The sequence below is a fragment of the Oenanthe melanoleuca genome, chromosome 2, assembly GCF_029582105.1.
Source record: "Oenanthe melanoleuca isolate GR-GAL-2019-014 chromosome 2, OMel1.0, whole genome shotgun sequence".
NCBI classification, from domain to species: domain Eukaryota; kingdom Metazoa; phylum Chordata; class Aves; order Passeriformes; family Muscicapidae; genus Oenanthe; species Oenanthe melanoleuca.
In genome coordinates this window covers 33,186,565-33,206,178 of record NC_079335.1, presented here as the reverse complement: position 1 = coordinate 33,206,178, position 19,614 = coordinate 33,186,565, and the positions used below count along the sequence as shown (strand labels likewise).

Below are 19,614 nucleotides of genomic sequence, written 5' to 3'. Positions count from 1 at the left end.
ACTCTTTCAAACCTCTGCTCTGTTTAGCCATGCTGCATAATGAATAGCTGTTCCCAGATCTATTTTTGGTCTAAAACACAGCTCTTACAAGGGGAGTGCATTTCTTTTTGATAGAGTCCTTCTGAAAAATTTTGTTAAAAGGGTCAAGTCAAGTCTTTCTTTTTGTGGTCTGAAAGAGCCTACTCTCTCCAGGGCACTGGGGAAGGTAGGGCACACATCTCTGAGCAGAGTGTTACCAACTTGCTGTCTTCAGTCTTGTGAGGAGGTTTGGGAGTGGTGAAAAAGGAGGAAGGATGTGGCGAGTCACTTTGTTCCTACTGTGGAGCTCTTCTCTTTGAAAGCTGCTCTGAATGTTCACAGGGCACTCTGGCTCCTATTAGCAGGCAGCTGAGCAATAGCCTGGGTGTGTATGCATTCCCAGTGCCCTGAATGAACACACAGGTTTCTCCTTTTCATAGATCATTTCACAGGAAACAGGATTCAGCCCCAAGATTTACTGTACTGCATTATTCGCACTTCTGCCAATAAATCATTCTGCTTATTTGAAAAATAAAGCCAAACTGTTTTCCATGTGTGACTTTTCCTCCTGCTCTTCATTGATTCCTGAGAAAAGTCTTAAATTTCTCAAAGGTCAGTGGGAAGTAACACTTTCTGCCACAAACAGAATAAAACTTAGGCATTGGTATCCAAAAATCACAGGACTGAAAGTAGCTCAGTATGGATTATTTGATATTGTCTTCCCAGCACAAATATTTCTAAAAGCTATTCTAAATGAATGCTTTAACATAAAAGCCTGTAAGATGCATTATAGACTTCAATCAGGAAGGATTTGTCTCCAGAGCTTGTATAAGCATTGAACCAAAATATTCATCTGACTGAGTGCAACTGATATATAGAGGAGTCATGTTAAGTAAAATTTGCAAGAGACAGGGAGTTTGCATTTAGTTAGTGCTCAAGCCATAGGGGTATGCACATCTTCCTATTGATCTGCACCATCCCCCTGAGTTTTGCATTTTGAGTGCAAAGAAATTCAGCAGAGTTGCTGTCTCACTCGTGTTATTAGATAAAAATAACAAATTGCCCCACAAGTCCAGCCCCTTTCTGTCTATATGAGGAGCAAGGATATTCTAGATCAGCTGGTGGATTGCAGCTTAAGCTGTGTGAAGCAGCTTGGCCCTCAGCTCTTGAAGAAACTCAGCAAATACTTGGGATCAAAGCTCCCAGAACCCAGAACTTCTCCTCTCCTGCAGACAGCATGCTGTAGCTCTTCAGGGCAGTGGCTCCAGATCTTCAGTTCAACATTTTGCTTGCTTTTTGGTCTCTTCCCCTCTTCCCAATTCTTTAGTATTTGCACACATCAGTACCTCAAAATATGACACCCCAATCACTCTTACAGTCCTCACTGTAAAAAAATATCTTGCATAATGTCAGAAAGGAGTAAAAACTAATGAGTATGTTGGTAGTTCCAGTGGTTTTTACTCTTTTTTACAGCCTAATGCACCACCCAGTGAAATCTATATAAACCAGCTACTGAATAGAGCACTGGGTAAAGAGAGCACAGCATCATCTAGATACATCACATCAGGCATAATTTGCCTGGTGTGCTTTCCATCTTCCCTAGAACTAAAGCACTGAAAAACATAAGCTGAAAAAATGGGGATATGTGCTGAGATCTGAAAAAGTCCATTACCTTCCTGGGGCCTTGCATACAACCTGTATAAAGACAGGGGGCTCCTAAATATCCTTTTGTAGAGATGCTCACCTGTGATAAAAATCCATGGCAACTTTAAAGACTTGATACCTTGGTTGCCAAACATATTTCTTGAGGTATGAGAATAGACTGGGAAGTGACACTGAATTTCTTGTCTGACAAAGCTCACTAACTTCTGTGGGGAGGCTATGGCCATTCCCAGTTACCTGGCTCCCCTCAGGGGCTCCCCAGTCGGTCACGTAGAGCAGGAGTGTCCTGCTGACTGACAGTGCCTGAGTGCATGTGCCCTGGAGACTGTGGGCCAGATGGCAAAAAACACAAGCTGTGAGGAGAGCCACAGACTGCAAAGGATTATAACTTATATCAGCAAGTTTTATCTCCTGCTTGTGTTTTGTTTTCCTAATGAGGAAGTCTCACCTGCTTTGAAGTGCCTGTTCCAGAATTTCCAGAGAGGCTTAATCTATTATCAGTGTCAGTGAGTGCATACCTGGAGGGGAAACTTAGTCATAAACAGCAGGTTTGCAAGAGCAGAGGGCTGACCAGCTGGAGGAATGAGGAAGCCCTCTAACAGCTACTCATTTATAATACATGGAGGCAGGAAAGTGCAGATCAGCTCAGCTGCAGTTGCTGTGCATTAGGGTACCTGAATAGCCCACTTTCCATCAGAGCACCTCAAAGCACTTTACAGCTGACTTCTCAGGAATAAACTGTGGCTTTTCAGAAATGGAAGAGCTCTGCTGAAAACAAAACAAAACAAAAACTAAAATGTCAGTCTGAGGTCCAAGATAAAGGCATGTAGAACGAGGATATCTCTCATTTGTCTTTTACTTAATGATTCAGTGAAATGCTCCTACTCATGCAAATGGAGACCTTTTGTGTTCAGGGACCTCTCAGTTACTTTTCTATATCCCTATGCACATGGGGTTAGGAGAGCACAAATGCAGATGTTCTGCATTTAGAAAATAAGGGCTATGAAAGACAAAGAGTCCATAGTGATGGTGGCTTTCATACATAATATTAAATGTATCCTTAAGGACAAAGACCCTGGCATTTTAAATGAAATGCTGAAGACCCTACTGCCTCTTCCCTTCTTTTAACATTTTTTTTATGCAAAAGACTTCATATTCAGCACTGACTCATTAGCCTAAAACTAAAACAGAGCAAGCTTAACTTCAGCTACTAAGATAATTTGTACGATTTTACTGCTAACACATAAAGTCGAGTCTCCTTGGGAGTTTTATGGTTTTACAGGCAGTTTGCAATTGCTTTAGAACTTCTTTTAATTTGACTTTCAAGCAGCATAAACAAAACCATCAAGAAAAATTCTTGTTGTATCGGAGGAATCAACAGATCTATATGTAAAGGACAGTCAACTGTACAAAAAAAACAAAGGAAAAAAAGGAAAATAAAATTCAGAAACCTTTTTTTACCACTAACATTGTGCAAGTGCTACAACTCACAAACTGGTTTCCTGGGCACATACTGGCATATCCACCCTTCAGTCTCTGCTCTGTTGGATAATATAAAGAACAAACTTTGACAGCTGTCAGCAAATACTGACAGACTCCATCCAGGGCTGCTCAGCCTTTCTGAAATCAGAAATCTGCAAGCCCTGCCACTCTCACCTTGCAGTTCATGAGGATGCAAAAAATGTCTTTGTTCTTTAAAAGGTATCAGTGTAATTTCTTGAGAAATGTGCTGCATTTTGCCATTTTTTTGCATACATTTTTAGCCCCAAAAACTGATTTTGAGCACAGTGCTTTAGTTTCAGAACCAGACATGCTGGTCTTGTGTCCACAGAAACTTTCCTTTAGAAAAATTGCTACGCAATTCTCTCCTTCCTTCCTCCATCTCTTACTCCCTCCTTTACTCCCTCTCTCTATTTTTCTATTTCTTCTGACATCTGATAAAATGAAAGAGTATTAACATTTTCATTGGTAATCTCAGCATTTTCTGGCATGTTGACTAATAATTTACTCTGTGTAGCATACAGCTTTTCTACAGCATTTGAAGAACTATTGACCTATACATTTGATACAGCTTTGACATTATTTCTAGATTAGTCTGTATTTTAACTTTGTTTTGAAGTCTGAGAAAAATAAAATAATTCAGTCTTTCTGGAATCCTTAAAAATATTTTTGTTTGTATAGTAAAAAATTACAAAAGCTACTGAGTGAAGCACACTGATGCTCAGAGGCAAGCTAAAAATCACTGATACTTTACTTTCCATGGAATAATAGCATCCAGTATATCCAAACTCTCTTTCCCAGCACAGTGATGATCAGTACCTCTTATTGCAGGGTCCTTGCAAGTGATGAATAAAACCAGGAGGATTATGGAGAATGGAGGGGCCTCTTTCATCAATGCCTTTGTGACTACCCCCATGTGCTGCCCTTCTCGCTCCTCCATGCTGACTGGGAAGTATGTGCACAACCACAACATCTACACCAACAATGAAAACTGCTCCTCTCCCTCATGGCAGGCTACTCACGAGCCTCGAACCTTTGCTGTGTATCTCAATAACACTGGGTACAGAACAGGTAAGAGACAAAGCAAAGTTCTTCATTTAAATGAAGATGATATATTCAGTAATCGCTCTGAAATCGCTGCCTGAAATGAAACTGTTCTTGCTGCGACAGAGTTAATTTCCTTCCTAGTAGATTCTGTAGTGTTGTGTTTTGGATTTAACATGAGAATAATCTTGATAACACAACAGTGTTTTTAGTTGTTGCTAAGTAGTGCATATACTAAGTCAAAACTTTTCAGTGTCTCATTCCCTGGCCTCAGGAAGGCTGGAGGAGCACAAGAATTTGGGAGGGGACACAGCCGGGACAGCTGATCTAAACCAGCCCATAGGATATTCCATACCACAGGGCATCATGCTCAGTACATAAAATGGGGGAAAGCTGGTGAGAGGGTGGTGCTTGGAAACTGGTTGGATATTGGTAAATGAGTGGTGAATTGTTCTACTGTGCAATACTTAGGGGTTTGGGAGTTTTTTGTGGGGTTTATTTCTCTCCCTCTTTTTGTCGTCTCTGATAATTTTATTATTATTAATATTATTATTATTATTACATTTCATATAAATTGTTAACCTGTTTTTATCTCAATCCATGGATTTTACCTTCTTTCCTATTCTTCTCCCCATCCCACTGTGGCAGGGGGTGGGGAGCAGGAAAGCAACTGAGTGATATTTAGTTGCTGACTGGGGTAAAACACAACAGGAGCAACAGTTGTCCCAAACTGGCTGTGCAGGACAGAGGTTGAATATTATGGAGAAGGAGGGTAGTACTGCCTGCTGGTCCACATCTGCAGTAACAGCCAGGTAAAGAAACCCACTGGTGAAGCAGCATATTTTCCCATTTGGATGTCCCAGGTGGGAAATAAGCTGTTGGGCAGTTACACCTACCATGAAAGAGGTGCATTTTAGTGGCATTGTGGGTCTGGACTGGCAGTTCCAGACGTGATTATGGTCAGTATTACGTCCTGCTTGTGGACAGCTGCTAGCAGTTATGGAAGAAGATGCCAGGGCCAGGCTGGGAACTGGTGCCAAAGACCTCACAGGAGTGGAGGGACTGTCATGGCAGCAAAACAAGGTGAATGGTATAATTTAAACTTTGCAATGAGGTGATATTTCATTTGCATTTTCTGAAAAGGAATAGAAACATGCCTTTAAGAAGGATTGTTCTACTGTGCACCAATAAGATTTGATAGTTTTCTTGTAAATTCCTGGTGGTTTTCCGTAGTCAGGAGATCCCTTTCCTGTCTACAAAGAACTCTTCTTATTCCTCTGGTCTGTGCTTGAGCTTGCTGTAAAACTCGATTCATTTCTGATCACCTATCCCCAAAGATTGGATGTGCAGACACGTCAGGCTCCAGCCTGGCTTCCCCTTCCCGAGGAGCCGGAGCTGTGCGAGGTCGTCAGAGCGCGGCTTGTGCAGAAGTGTCGCTCGGCCACAAAGAGTTCCCTTTTCAGAGCAGGGAGGCACGGATCTGCCAGCTGCCTTCTTACAATGCAACTGGCAGCAAACAGACTTGTTTCTACCGGCAGCTTAGGCACAAGAAGGGATTGCTTTCAAAACACAGAGCTGGCAAATGTCTCCATGCTGTCTGCTAGCCCCAAATCTCTTAAAGCTGCTTGCATCCAATGCCTCAAGTTTATCTGTGCCTGTGCTATCTGTTCTTCACCGCACACACACTTCACTCTTTTTTCTTCTGTCTCTCTGCGTCTCTAGTTCTGGAGAACTTCTGTTTCCTGTATTAAAAACAAAACCAGACAAATCTTTAACTTTTTTGTTAGGGAAAAAGTGTTGGCTCTGCCACATGAGCTGAATAGTACTTCAGCCTCTATTAAGCTGGTTTCAGTGAAGTTGCCATCTGAGTACAGCACTGCTAAGCCTGAGTAGGGGTCAGCATCAAGGCTTTGGAGGGGAAAAGAAAGGAAGAGCAAATTGACCATCACTGTCAGCAAAGGTGCTGAATTTGACCTAAAAGACAAGGTTTATCTCATGACTTATCCTTTCTGCTTGATGTGTGGCTGCTTCATGGGGGATTTGGCTTTGTTGTTCTTAAAAAAATTAGTATTGTTAGTTTGTCATCTATGCTTTGCACAAGCAAATGCTTCACACATAAACTGGACAGCTCTGTCCCCAGCCCTTCCTGCCCCTCTGAGGGTAAACACAGCTTTAAGCATATCTTCTGCACTGCCTTGTGTTATGAAGACATGTGGAGATGCTTACTAAATGCAGACTTGACCCTGTTACACAGAAAGGAAAAAGGGGTCAAAAGGAAAGGAACAGGAAAAAAGTACTTTTTCAAAGGCAGGCAGAGAGAACATCAGTCCTAAAACTGTCAGGATAGGTGAGTTTTAACAAAGGGCAGAAAAGAGTAGAAGAAAAAGGAAACAAATGGAAATACCTGCATGAATCTCCAATTCTGACTGAGGTACATTGTTCATACCTACAATACCATGGCTGCAAAGATTTATCTTTTTACTTCTTGTAAGAGGAGCCTACCTTCTAATTAAGCCACAATTATTTTTGAGGTGGTAGCTTAATTAACAGTGGATCTTATAATACATTTTTCAAGGGCAGTGTTGCCTTATTAAAAAGTCACTGAAAGTCTGCTACCCAAATAATAATCTACACTTCACAGCTAGAAAGTTTAGTAATATTATAATGACTCAAAAATACCTGGGAGTCAAGAATAATTGGGAGAGAAAATGAGGAAACTGTGGAGAGAGAGGTTTCAGATGTTATAGATACTTACCCTGTGCATTTCTACGTGTTTTGACAGTAAATCAGTAACCTGCTCAATGGGAAACTGAGACACAGAAAGAGAAGTGAATGACTCAGGCCAGGCACCAGTTTGGTGACACTCCTGATAAGAGCTCCAGTCTGGACAAGACAATGTACAATGCCTCCAACCTGGTACTCTGTAATAATGAGAATTTATGCATTTTTTGCATAAGATCAAATTAATATATTTCAATGGAAATATAGGTGGCGGAGAGTGTTTCTGTAATGTCCTCACTTCTGTTCACTCCAAACAGTTTTCAATATCTATAAAGCTCCCATTGTCTAAGCCTGCAGTAGCCTTTACTGAGCCCTCTGTATTGCCAGGGATCACATGTGGGCAGGCTGTGATGAGGGGAGCTCTGCTGAAGCCACGAGGACTCCACACATGCACAGCAGGCCCTTTAAAGTGAGGTCTGAAACGTGCTCTAATAAACTGTGGTTATAATTAGAGCCCACTGGGGAAACCTGGCAAAGGACAGAGTGGGGTTTTTTCTTTCCTTTTGCTATTTCATTCTTCTACTCTGATGTGACCTAAGGGCAACGTTGCATTTCATGGAAGATTGTATGTCAGTGGTAAATCATAAGTAGGCACTGTGCTGGACACTAGCAGGGCAGGCAGCATTCAGAAACAATGCTGGGCAGTAGCAGGGCAGACAGTATTCACAAATAACACTGCCAAACCAAAATCACTTTTGCTTCTAATTATAATTTTCCAAAGCTATTAAGGATGTTTCAATGTTTACAGTTTCCCTTATTCACAAGCTGTATGCTTGTGAATAATGCAGCAATGAATGCAATTCAGCAATGAACCAACTGCATGGCTTCTTGATCGCCCACAAAACTGGTAATATTAAATTTGAATTTGTAGGACATAGCAGGGAAGGCACACAGTAAAGAAGTAGAAAGAGAAAACAAAGCAGCTCTGGAGAGTTTCAGCAATGACATTTGTTTTAATTACATAGGATCCAGGCAATCACACTAAAGAGGAAAAAAGGGTTCCTCACTTTCAAATTTTTTGGTAATTGTGAGGAAAACTTGACAAGTTTTCTTTCATCTCATAGTTTTTAATGTCAGTAGATATTCCTTCAGCTACTCAGATTTAGAAGTCTAATTCATAAATTTATTAACTGCAGGAGTTAGAGATTTTGCTTTGTGCTTTTCAGCAAAGTATTGGCTGGTCATTTGCTGCTCTTTTAGTCTCATAATTTCTTTATCTTCTACTGCTCTGTCCCAGTCCTATGGCACAGAGTCTTGCCTCTCAGACGTGCCCTTTGCTGTTGCTGGTTCCCTTTGTCATTCACCTACACAAATACAAAGGGAAACCCCAGAAGTGCAACCTTGGCTTCATTAGTAGGAAATGGGGATTGTGCTATGTCTTAATAATTGAGCTGCAGCCATAATCTTGGTACTTTAGAAGACAAACCATCACATGAGAACAGCCAACAATCAGAAGATATAAATAAAACAAGCATTTTAATTTTAAGTAGTGGGGCATACTTTGCATACTGCAGGATTGTACATTTTTACCAGCTGCAGTTTCATCCCTTTACAAATATGAAAAGAAGTATAAGTTTAAAATTCTTACCCTGACTTAACACCCCTACGCACTCCAAACCCTCTCTGGTTAATGTTACCTTGTAGAATTACCACTCTCTAATCCTCTCTCCCCTTAGCCCTTCACAGCCAGGGTAACTGCAGGAGAGAGCAGGACTCTGCCTTGGCTCAGCAGCTGCTGACAGTCTCACAGCACCATGCCAAACACAGGAGCAGCTCTCCCTTCATGGAATTCCACCTGAAGGAACAGGGATCACCAAATTAGGCAGTTCTTGGCTTGCTCTTTTTGGAATTGTCTTTGGGAAGGTGTATTTCCCAGTATTTTATTTCTTGCTCAGATGTATCCACTGATTAGGATAACATTCAGGATTCATGCATGGAAGTGTTCTGAAGTCATTTTTGGACAAAAATGGTGATATGCAAAGTTAAGCAGCTCAAATATTAATTCCTAAATGGCTTTATTTGTAAAACTCCAGACTCAAGAAGTGACACCAAGATGCCCCTATGTGGCATGTTTTGACATTAGTCACAGACTTCTGTGCAGTGATGAACAGAAATGGTCACTTGGTTGACAACTGGCTAATGTGTTCAACAGCTCATGTCAGTGTGTCCATTGACATCTGTCACTTATGGGAACATTTCTTGGTGTAATAAACAAACAACTAATAAAGCACTGTGCTGGCAGGAAGCTGAAAGCTATGGAGTATTTAAACTGTGCCCCAGTCCCTTCTGACAAACAGAAGAGAAAAAAAAGTGTTAACCTTTCATAAAGAGAGCAAAAGCTATGCCTCCTGAAGGTGTGGGCAGACAATAAGTTTCCTCTGGAGGCAAAGCCAGTGTGTTTCCTGCTCACAGCCTTGCAGAACAAATCACTGCCAGCACTTGCTATTTTTAATCTGCATCATTTCAGTGACCTAATTTTTATCCTGCCTCATGCATCTTTTCAAAGCATAGAGGGTGGCACAATATGATACAGGGGTGGGAATGAGTGATCAGAGAATAGGTCCTGGTTTTCAGATTATTTCTAAAGTAAAAACAAAGAGAGAGAACTCTGAGTTTTCAGGTTCTTTCTTAATTGGTATGAAATATTCTGGGAAACGTCAAACATAATGTAATCTGTAAATATTTTAAATAATTAAAAATGTGCTACTTTTCAGAATAATTTGCACTTTCTGTCTGTGAAAAAAAAGTATAAACAAAAGTGAAATATGCTGAATGTATGCATATAGTCCACAGCAACTGAAATGTAGAAGAGGAAAAAGGCCAAAAGGATAACATGCAGGATTTTCTAGTTCTATGGTATCATGTGCAGTGAAACTTTTTTGGTTTCTGTCCAGGACCTCATCAAAAACCACAGTATATCTGCCTACTTATGTTTAAAGCATAATTCTATGCTATTAAATACCAGGCAGAAAACCATACACTAAAAGACTTTTAGCAAGTTTATGTATTCAAGTGCTTAATTTGGGAAAATCTGGGTAGAATATTTTGTTTGCAACAATTTCATCTCTTGTTCACATGGCCAAATTATAGCCTTTGACTGCATAACAACATACCACTTTATGGAGGGTGAAATTTCCTCAGTTTGAAAAGATAGACTGGTTTTATCAACAGACACATTGCTGGCATCCACATCAGCAAGGATGAGGGGTCTCATATCCCATCTGCCAGATTCCACTGCTCACTTGCTGGGAAACTAAGCACAGTGGGGTTTTATCACATGTGTGGGGCTGGGCTATAGGTTTTCAGATGTCTTATGAAAGACAGGAACCAGTGAGACTCAGGAGTCCTTTCAGACACTGTTGGGTTCCTCCACTCTGACCAAAAGCACTTCTGACTCTCTCCATCCTACCCCATTAGGCAGTGCAGTGTCCACTCCTCAGTTTTCTGGCCCTGCAAGACATCACCTTGGCCTCTGCTCTGAGCCTTGTCCCTCTGCTTGTCTGTCCTCAAGCCTTTCCCTCCCTCTCTCCCTCCCTCCTCTCTCAGGTCCAGTCAGCTCTTGACAGACACATCCTGTTCCCACTGCTTACCAATCTTCTTTTCCAGCCTGATCAGCAAATCTGCTTCTCCTACCCCCTTGTCAATCAATTTCTTTCTCCTTTCTGCACTCATTGTCCCATTTCTTGGTTGACATTGCCAGTCCTGGGCCCCCAAGCCCCCACTGCTCCTTCCCCCCCTCAGCTCCTTTGCTGGCTTTCCTGCCATTTCCCAGACTGCTTGTCCTTATGGGGTCACCTCCTGCCCTCTGCACTTCAATCAACTTTCTCCCACCTCTCACAGGTGGACAGGGAATAACTGTCCTGAGGTGTCCAGATCTCCAGCACGTGCAAATTGCAGGGATTTATTCAAAGGATTCTGACAGATGCCTCATTGAAAAGAGTGCATCCTGCCTTTCACAGAGTTCCTGCTCTCGATGCAGAGCATGTAAGTGCTATCAAATGAAATCTCACATAATTTTTTTCAGATGTTTAGCCTAATTCCTTTTCCATTACTGCGGTTCTCAAAGATGGCTACTGTTTGGGCTAAAAAGTTTCAAAAAATTCAGCCTGAGGCAGACATCCAGTGTGGAAAATTTAAGTCCAAGAATAAGAGAGTTATAAGCAGCTGAAAACAGGGTCTTATAATGAGAAGTGTCAGACAACATCAATATTGGAAAGTGCTACCAGCTTGGCCCATAATACAGGCTTTGTTAAAGACATCACCCAGGCTAACAATTGCTATATCAAGTTATAGGCTAATGCCTTTTGCAACTGCTGACTTATAAAATCCTTAATGATCTTTTTGGTTGCAATGGTAAACCTGGCAGCAACAGGGAAAGACCCACAAAGCTGGAGAAATAGTAGAAAACCCGAGGTTTTCAACCGCGTTTAAGTTACAGGACTGGGAACCGTGAAATCTGAATTATATTCTTGGCAATGCCACAGGCTTCCTGCATGACTTAGGTCCAGCTGAAGGTTAACCTCTTGGTGCCTCAGTTTCCTCACTGTGTTTTTTGGGACAATGCTTATTTCATTTCCTAGGCAGTGCTGGCATACTGAGCTGGCTTTCTGAGCTTCAGTGACGTGATACACTGATCCTCTGCAATTTTTCAACAGAAGGGGAAAATCAAACTTCTAGGTTTTGGATCTTCATAATGGGAAGAAAGCAAGGAGGAATTTACTGGAATGATTCAGAAGCTGAAGCTGAGTGGGGTTCTGTCCACAGCAGCATAGAATCACTGCATTTGAGTCCTGAAATGTGGTATAAACAGTGCCTTGCAACTCCTGTAAATGGTTTCCTGCCTTAGTTAAAGGAAGTGGGCTGTCTGCTTAAAGCCCTTGTCTGGGTCACGGTGACTAAACCTTTCTGCAGTGTGGCTTTTTAAAGGTTTGCGTTTATTTTAACTGGGAAACGTTTCCATAAGCCTCAACAAATAACAAGAGTGTAGAATGTAATATCTGTCCTTTGATCCATGGAAGTGCAGAGATGTCTCACTAGTAGATATAGCCCAGTTCACCTGTGCAGTACTGCTGACAGGAGTTAGAGGACTAACTCTATTGTGTAATACTGTAAACATTAGTCATAATTGCTTGTAAAAAGTGCTGGGAAAAGAAGTCCTGGGAATTAGGAGAATTTTAATCACACTCAGCTGTAAGTACTAGAGATCCCCTGGATCAAATTATATTTGTCTTGTACCCTTTGCAACCCCCTGGATCTCTCAGTCCAGTACAGAAATCATTAGCTAATTGTGAAAGGGAAAACAAAGCCCTGTCTTAAGGCATCTGCTCATGTCAGATACCAGACATGTATATTCTGCAGCCCCTCCAGAGACACAGAGCTGTCTGTAAAACTGTTCACCATGCCATGTGTTGTTGTTTGCATAAACATAATTGAACATACTAATACAGAATATGATTATTCTGATATACTAAGCTACACTACATGTGATTAGAAAATAACAATGTGTCCTGGGAACAGTTAGCAAAACTGCCAGAATGCAGATAAAAATTGTCTTATTAAAATGCAAAAGTAAGCATTTATCTTTCCTGTTATCCCTATGGGAGCCATTACACATAATAATGAAAAGATGTCCCTTGAAATGGCATTACTTTTTAATGAGGCTTTTACCCACTGAGTCATAATCTCCATTTTACTAATTACAAGCAGAAATGGCTTCCTAAACCTCTCCTAAACCCAAACTGCTGAGTACAAGTGGCTTCTGAAGCTGAGGCTTCCCAGTTGGTTCTCAGACTTGGGCAATTCAGCAAGTGTTGGGCTACAGCTAAGCCAAAGATACAGCTAAGTTGACTCTACAAGCCAACCATGTGAAGACCCAGCAAAGTCATCTGCACTTCACAATGTCAGTTCCTGGGCAGTTCTGTGGCATATTCCATTGTGCTTTACTTGTTAGCAATCCTCTGGTTAAACAAAAAACAATAAAGGCACCCATGGTGATTACTTGCTGATTGTTATTTGGTCCCATGGAACTCCTGTGCTTTTCTTTTACTCTGGCACTTGTCCTCATTCAGAGGGAAGGGCCAGACACTGACTTCTGCTGCTGGGCCCCAGTTCTGACTCACTTGCCCTGTCCTATTCTCAGTAGCACTCAAAAGACCACACAGTGCAAGGACTGAACACTTGCGTTTCAGTCATGCAAATGGCTTTTCCCTTCATCTGTCTAATTACTCATATCCTCCTGAGCTTATGACCAATAAACCATTTTTGGTTAAAGCATTTTGGCAGATATGAACCATTATCACAGCCACTGTTTCTTCTAGCATTCAGGGCTGTGCTACACATTTGACATGGGAACTGCCTTACACAGCAACAGGGGCAAATATCTATTTCTGCAAACTGTCACTCATGCAGCTGCTTAAAACTTGACAGCACTGAGATTATTTTTATGATAAAATACTAAATTATTGCCAACACAAAGGTGAATGGTTCAGTCTGTCAATCCGACTTCTCATAGCAGGCACTGAAATATGGGGTTTGGGGGGCCAAAAGGTGTCTAACAAAGCATTATTGAAGTTACTGACCCTCCCCAGCTCCAAGCCATCCTTTTTTTTCCAAATTCAGTTTATCTATTCGTCCTTATGCCACAGGTCATTTCATTTGTTCATTTTGTGCGGGTAGCTTTCTCTCAAGTAATGAATTCCAAAAGAGAGAGCAAGAAGGAGTGAGAGAAGCTGTTGGCTTTTTGCTTTAATGCCAAAAATTAAATTCTGGGAACATTCTCAAATCCTTAAAGGAACACTCCATTGTGCTGTTGTGATGTTAAAGTAAGAAGGTGGAGTAATCATCTGGATGCTGTAGTTTTTCTGAGCTTGGTCATTTTGAGACAGATTTTCATAGCCACCTCTGTTGTTTACAAAGGCCCTACATCAAAACCCACAGACACTAGAACTTCTTAGAGAAAAGTTTGACAATTATTTTTAAATGGATGAACCCGTTTCTTTTTCCCTAGTCTTTTACTTGGAAATTACTGAACTGTTTGGCTAAAAGGTTCCACAGAGCAAAATACAGCCTGAGTCAGATAGCATGGAAACTATCACCACTAATGATTAAAGTTTGGCAAGACTGTAAATAGCAGAGTCCAGGTCTCTGAGTGAGTCAATCTTGTAATAGATGGGGCAATCAAACCATCCTATATGATAAATTGTCATAACTTCCATTTCACAATTTGAAAGCCTCTGATGTTTGTGAGAGGCAGGTTGGCAATAGAGCCTTTTGCTGATGAGCACAGCACACAGAGGTTCCCCAAAATCCTACAGCAGCTGCTGGTAGACCTGGGATGGCACTCAGGAGGGCTGACCTCAGATTTCCCCAGTAACCACAGGCTGTCCTTGGCTGTGCTTGGCTCAGCAATGCTTCCTCTCTCTCAGTTACATCACTCTCCCATACTTTTCTTCACTGTTTTCTCTCTCTGACTTGGTTTCCCCTTCTCCTCTTTCCTTGGCTTCCCTTCTCACAGTATCTCAGCCTTTCCCCATATACTTTCCCATGACATCTGGCTGAGAGTTTAAACCAGTTTGGCTGCCTTATGAGAGGTATGGTTTCCATTCCAGAAGACAACAATGCTGGGCATGTATTCCCTGCCCACTGTCACCCTCTTCACCTCACAGCTCTTGATTTCTGGTAGGCCTCAGGATAAAAAAGGAGACAGGTTGGATTGCCTCCTTGGTAACTGTGGGAAGAAGAGCTGGAAGCCTGGTCTAGTGTCTGTGGGACTTGTTTATATGTCACATTCCACATGGTATATGAAAGTAACATTATATATTACTGTAATCTCTGGTTACATTTGGCATTTGGCAGTTCCCTGATTGAATTGCATCATGTTTATGTTGCCCCAGACAAGTCTTAATCATGAACATTTTGATTTTTCCACCAGTTTTCCCAAAAGTTCACCATGCCCACATCAATCAGATCTGAATTATGTGAGCTCTTCCACAAATGTGCTTTTTTGGTTAGATTGAATGTGTCTAGGTTGGATGTGAGGTTTTCCAATGTGATTTCATTTCCTAGTAGGAAACAAGCATGGGGATTCAAGGTATGTCCCACAGCCCAGCTGAGGGACAGCATCTCTGGGAACAGCCCTTGGCAGGCAAGCTGGGCTGCTGAGCCAGGCTGGCAGCAAGGACAGGGCTGGGCACTGGGCGGGTGCAGGGAGGGCACAGCTGTCACCCAGAGCAGCCTGACCCTGGAAAGGGAGGGGTCTCTGTCACTGCCCTCTCCTCACTGTGTCTGGTTCTGTGAGCCCCAGCTGTGTGCAGACACCTGGGGACACGGGCAGCAGGGCTGCTGGCACAGGGAACCCTCCAGCAGCTTGTAAACCTCAAGAGAATTAAAAAGGGAAACAGTGAAGATACTGAGACACCCCAGCAGCTTGCTGGGACTGAACTGGAGATAATAAATCCCAAAAAAATCACACTGCAGACTTGACCAGGAGGTGTTTTGTCGCTGCAGCTCCCAGGCAGATGGACCCATCCAAACTGATAATTCCATCCAGGTCCCAGACCATACACAAGCAGCTAGAGATCTCCCATGCCTCTCTCAGCATTGCTGCATTTGCTAGGGTCCCATGCCAGCATTAATGTCCTTCCAAGGGCAGCTGGCTGGCTTTTGGTGTCTGTGTATCTTTGTCACAGGCAATCCACAGCTCCCAGATAGCTGGAAGCCCACTGCATTGTGAGACTGCTTTTCTTCCCTTCAGAGGAACTGGCAGGAGCATCTATATAAACCTCTGGCAAAGGCTGAAATTTTCTGTCTGAATGGATTGTGACTTGTAACCTTGAGCTGATAGGAAAGCATACATGGAGTTTGGCAGGCCAGGTAGAAGAGTTTGACCTCCAATCCTTTGCCTCTTTGTAAGTTTTGCCTCAGAGATGATGTGGCAGCAAAGCAGGGTGGGAATCCCTTGGTCTTCCTGAACATGTCCTAATGGGATGGAGATCTGTACTTCCCACACCTTTTATCAAACCAGCAAATGCAGCCAGGATAGCAAGCCTGAACTTTCAAAAAGCAAGAGTCCAAGCTCTGAAACATCACAGGACTTGCTTAAAAGCACAAGGTGTTTCTCAGATGTTTCCTTTGGGCATTGAGCTTTTATTTCATATTCAAGTGGAAACCAAGAGGAAGATACTCTTTCTAAAAGGAACCCTGAAAAGATTTCACATGAACACTAGATTCCAAAAGATTAAGAATAAAGCATAGAGTCACAAAGGCTTTCAACTCTCATAAAACTCTGGAAATAACTTATTTTAATTTCAAAACCCTCGGAGCTATAAAAAGAAGATTTTTGGTAAAGCAACTCTGACTCATTCTAACACATTTTCTCTTCATTCATATGTTCTTTTGACTCAGACTAAAAGACTTGGATTGCAAAGCCTCATGCGTGTGTGTGTTCTTTTTTTTTTTTTTCACAGCTTTTTTTGGGAAATACCTCAATGAATACAATGGCAGCTACATCCCTCCTGGGTGGAGAGAGTGGGTTGGATTAGTGAAGAACTCTCGCTTCTATAATTACACCATTTCTCGCAATGGTAACAAAGAGAAGCACGGATTTGATTATGCAAAGGTATTTTCCAGACACATAAATTCCACATGATTAACCCATATAAAAATAACTTTCAGATAATTAATTAACCAGATAATTAATTAATTAACCAACTACAAGCCACGAAATTGAGATGCCATTTTCTCTCCAGGGCATTGCAGATCAATTTCCACCTGAGAGTATTAATCACCCAACAGAAGAATGTTCCCAAGGCTCTTCAGGGGTGATTCCTCCCTCCTTCCTCCCCTCCCTTCCTCTCCCTGACAGAATGTGATGTTTGGGTGGCAGAAGCAAACAGTAAATAAAGGCCTTCCCCAAAAAAGAATTGTGCCTCTAAAGTGTGCTGAGTGTTGTCAGTTATTATCCACAGAAGAGCCTTGGTTAATGTTGTTTTTTATTATGGAGTGCACACCAAAAAGGGCTGTGTGCCTGTGGTCTCAGACTCCGGATATGAGAGTAGATAAGGGCAAGAACACGGCTGTTGGAAAATCCAGAACTTGTTTGTGCTCTTGACAAAGTGTGGAAACTATGCCAAGGTGACCTGCCCACTGCCATGAAGTTTCTTGGAAAGGCTTAGAAAGGCAGATCTCAGACAGTCCAGCCTGCAGAAAGCAATCTGGAATTTCCTCAAAATTGTAGCTCAAGGAAGATGATACAGATGTTGCAGCTGTGGTTTCTGACCCATGTAATGAGTTTTTATTGGAAGCTAGTGACGTCTGTTTCTGATTTTCTCATCCATAGAAATTACATTATACTGATTATATATTTATACAAAGTAAAAAAAAAAAAAAAAAAAAAAAAAGAGAGAGAAAATATAGAGTACTGGTTAGTTATACATTCCTTACACACCCTGTGTATGTAGCTAGAATAAACAGGGAAACAGGAGGGGAGTAGGTGCTTAGGGAGAGCTATAAGACTATACAGGCATTGCACTCAGGCCACAAAGCCAGAAATTATCACAACCTTGGTGCCTCACACTCATTAACCATTTTGGAAACTGGAGGATCACCCACTATCTTATCCATGGTCCTGCAGGGTTTGTAGCAGCCAGGGCCACTGTGCATGTCCCCAGTGTGCTGCAGAAGAGGGGAAGGGGCAGGTGAGCCAGGAGGTCACAGCTGCCTTGTCCTGGCACTGACAGGCGACACAGACCTGGTCCCTCAGGCTCTGCTTTTGCAGCTGTTCAGGGCCTCGAATCCACAACATGAGATTAGTCATGCCTGGAAGTGCTTGAAATTACAAACATTGTCTCAGCACTTTCTCAATGAAGCTCGAGCTAGACCTCCAGGCCAACAGTGAATACTCCAAGGTGGCAGGTGGTTTAATTTAAGTTTTCATCTTTTTTCTTAGTCCCATTTCCTCTCTTTTCCTTGTAGGCTTCCATTTGCCACCTTAGCTGTGGGTTAAGCCAGTTTATTAGCAAGTCACAACCTTAATCTCAGCAGCTGCACTCCTTAAAGTTGCACAATTAAAGGAACAGAGCCCGCAGGAATTCAACTGCTCCCTGCATTCTCATTTGCAATTTCTTTGATTAAGATTTTTTTGCAATCTGTTGCCTGTTGTAGCTATCTTCCACTTTGTACATATGCAAAAGTATAGTCTGAACAAAGAGTGTGAACAAAGGTTTATGTAAACATAAAACTAGATTAAGATTCAATGTTATTTGGGAGCCATTACCTTGTGAAGTGTTTTATCAATGACATTTAAGAAATGCATCTTTGTCAGTACAGCCTGTCATTTTAAATGTTACTTAGCATTATATTACCAAATCTGGTAATCAAATTTACTTAATACTTTCTGTTGTATAGGATTTGCAAAATACTGTCTCATTTAATGTGGCATTGCCTGCTTAAGGAAGTAATGACTGCTCATTCTCCCCTATGCTCCCTCGAATCATACATCTCTTTGATGGTATGTTTTTACTTCCTGGTCTGAGCTTTAATGAGGACTTGAAAAATAACATAACAACATGATAGTATGTGATCTAATTAATCATGCACTTTGTAACTTTTGCTTTGTGCTAATCGTATGTTCCAGGACTACTTCACAGACCTAATCACTAATGAGAGCATTAATTACTTCAGACTGTCTAAGAGGATCTATCCCCATCGGCCCATAATGATGGTCATCAGCCACGCTGCGCCCCACGGCCCCGAGGACTCGGCGCCGCAGTTCTCAGAGCTCTACCCCAACGCCTCCCAGCACATGTAAGTCACAGTCACACTCTGCCAGACCCACTCCTTGTGCCTCTTCTGCCAGGGGCTTCTTTATGGAGGCGTCCCAGGAATAGGCAATTCAAATATAAGGCGCTCATGTAAGCAGAGAATGTTTGCTTGTTTCTCTTGCTGTGCTTGTTCCTTTTGCGGGGGAGAGTGACAGCTCTGACCATTATTAAAGCAGAGAGAAGCTCTTTTCCTCCTGGGAAGTTGTGGGAGATTAAAAGGTCAGTATTTGGCTTTGTAAGGGCAGCTTCTTACAATACCCTGAAAATATGTAGACACAGGTCAGGATCTGCTGGAAGGATATTACTTCCTTCGCTTCCCTCTAAGATATGTGCTTCCTGGGCTCTGACTGACTGAGTGCATTGGGAGTAAAAACACCATTTTGAAGCTTTTGAGCACACCAGATTTGTTTATAGACTAGATACTGGCAGATTCCCAAAATAGCCTATCAGACTGCACTTTTAAATAACATGCCTAATCTTTTCTGGCGATTAAACTATAACAAAAAACCCCAACTCTTCATTTTGTTTCTAGAAGAAAAAGCAACTTCAGGTAAAAATGTGTGAATAGTCCATATATGTGGATTCCTCATCTTGTTTCCTACCTTGAATATTCTGGGTCCTTTTCATTATAGTGAGAGCCTATGGAAGATTTCCATTGCACTTGTGACTCCCATGGCTTTGTAGACCAGTCTTTCATCTGTTCGGGAACAATGTCTTTGCACATCTTTCAAAAACAATAGAACAACAACAACAAAAAAAAAAAAAAAATCACAAAAGACATCTTAATAAA

The 19,614-nt window shown here is 41.8% G+C and overlaps 1 protein-coding gene across 9 annotated transcripts in view; it reads left to right on the top strand.

Annotated features, from left to right (window-relative positions):
- SULF1 (sulfatase 1) overlaps positions 1 to 19,614 on the top strand; it is a 122,535-nt gene that overhangs the window by 60,612 nt on the left and 42,309 nt on the right. For all 9 annotated transcript variants that reach the window (XM_056483924.1, XM_056483921.1, XM_056483925.1 and 6 more), the window contains 3 exons: positions 4,012 to 4,251; positions 16,470 to 16,621; positions 18,638 to 18,807. In XM_056483924.1, the coding sequence (XP_056339899.1) occupies positions 4,012 to 4,251; positions 16,470 to 16,621; positions 18,638 to 18,807 (562 nt within the window). The remainder of the gene's footprint in view (positions 1 to 4,011; positions 4,252 to 16,469; positions 16,622 to 18,637; positions 18,808 to 19,614) is intronic.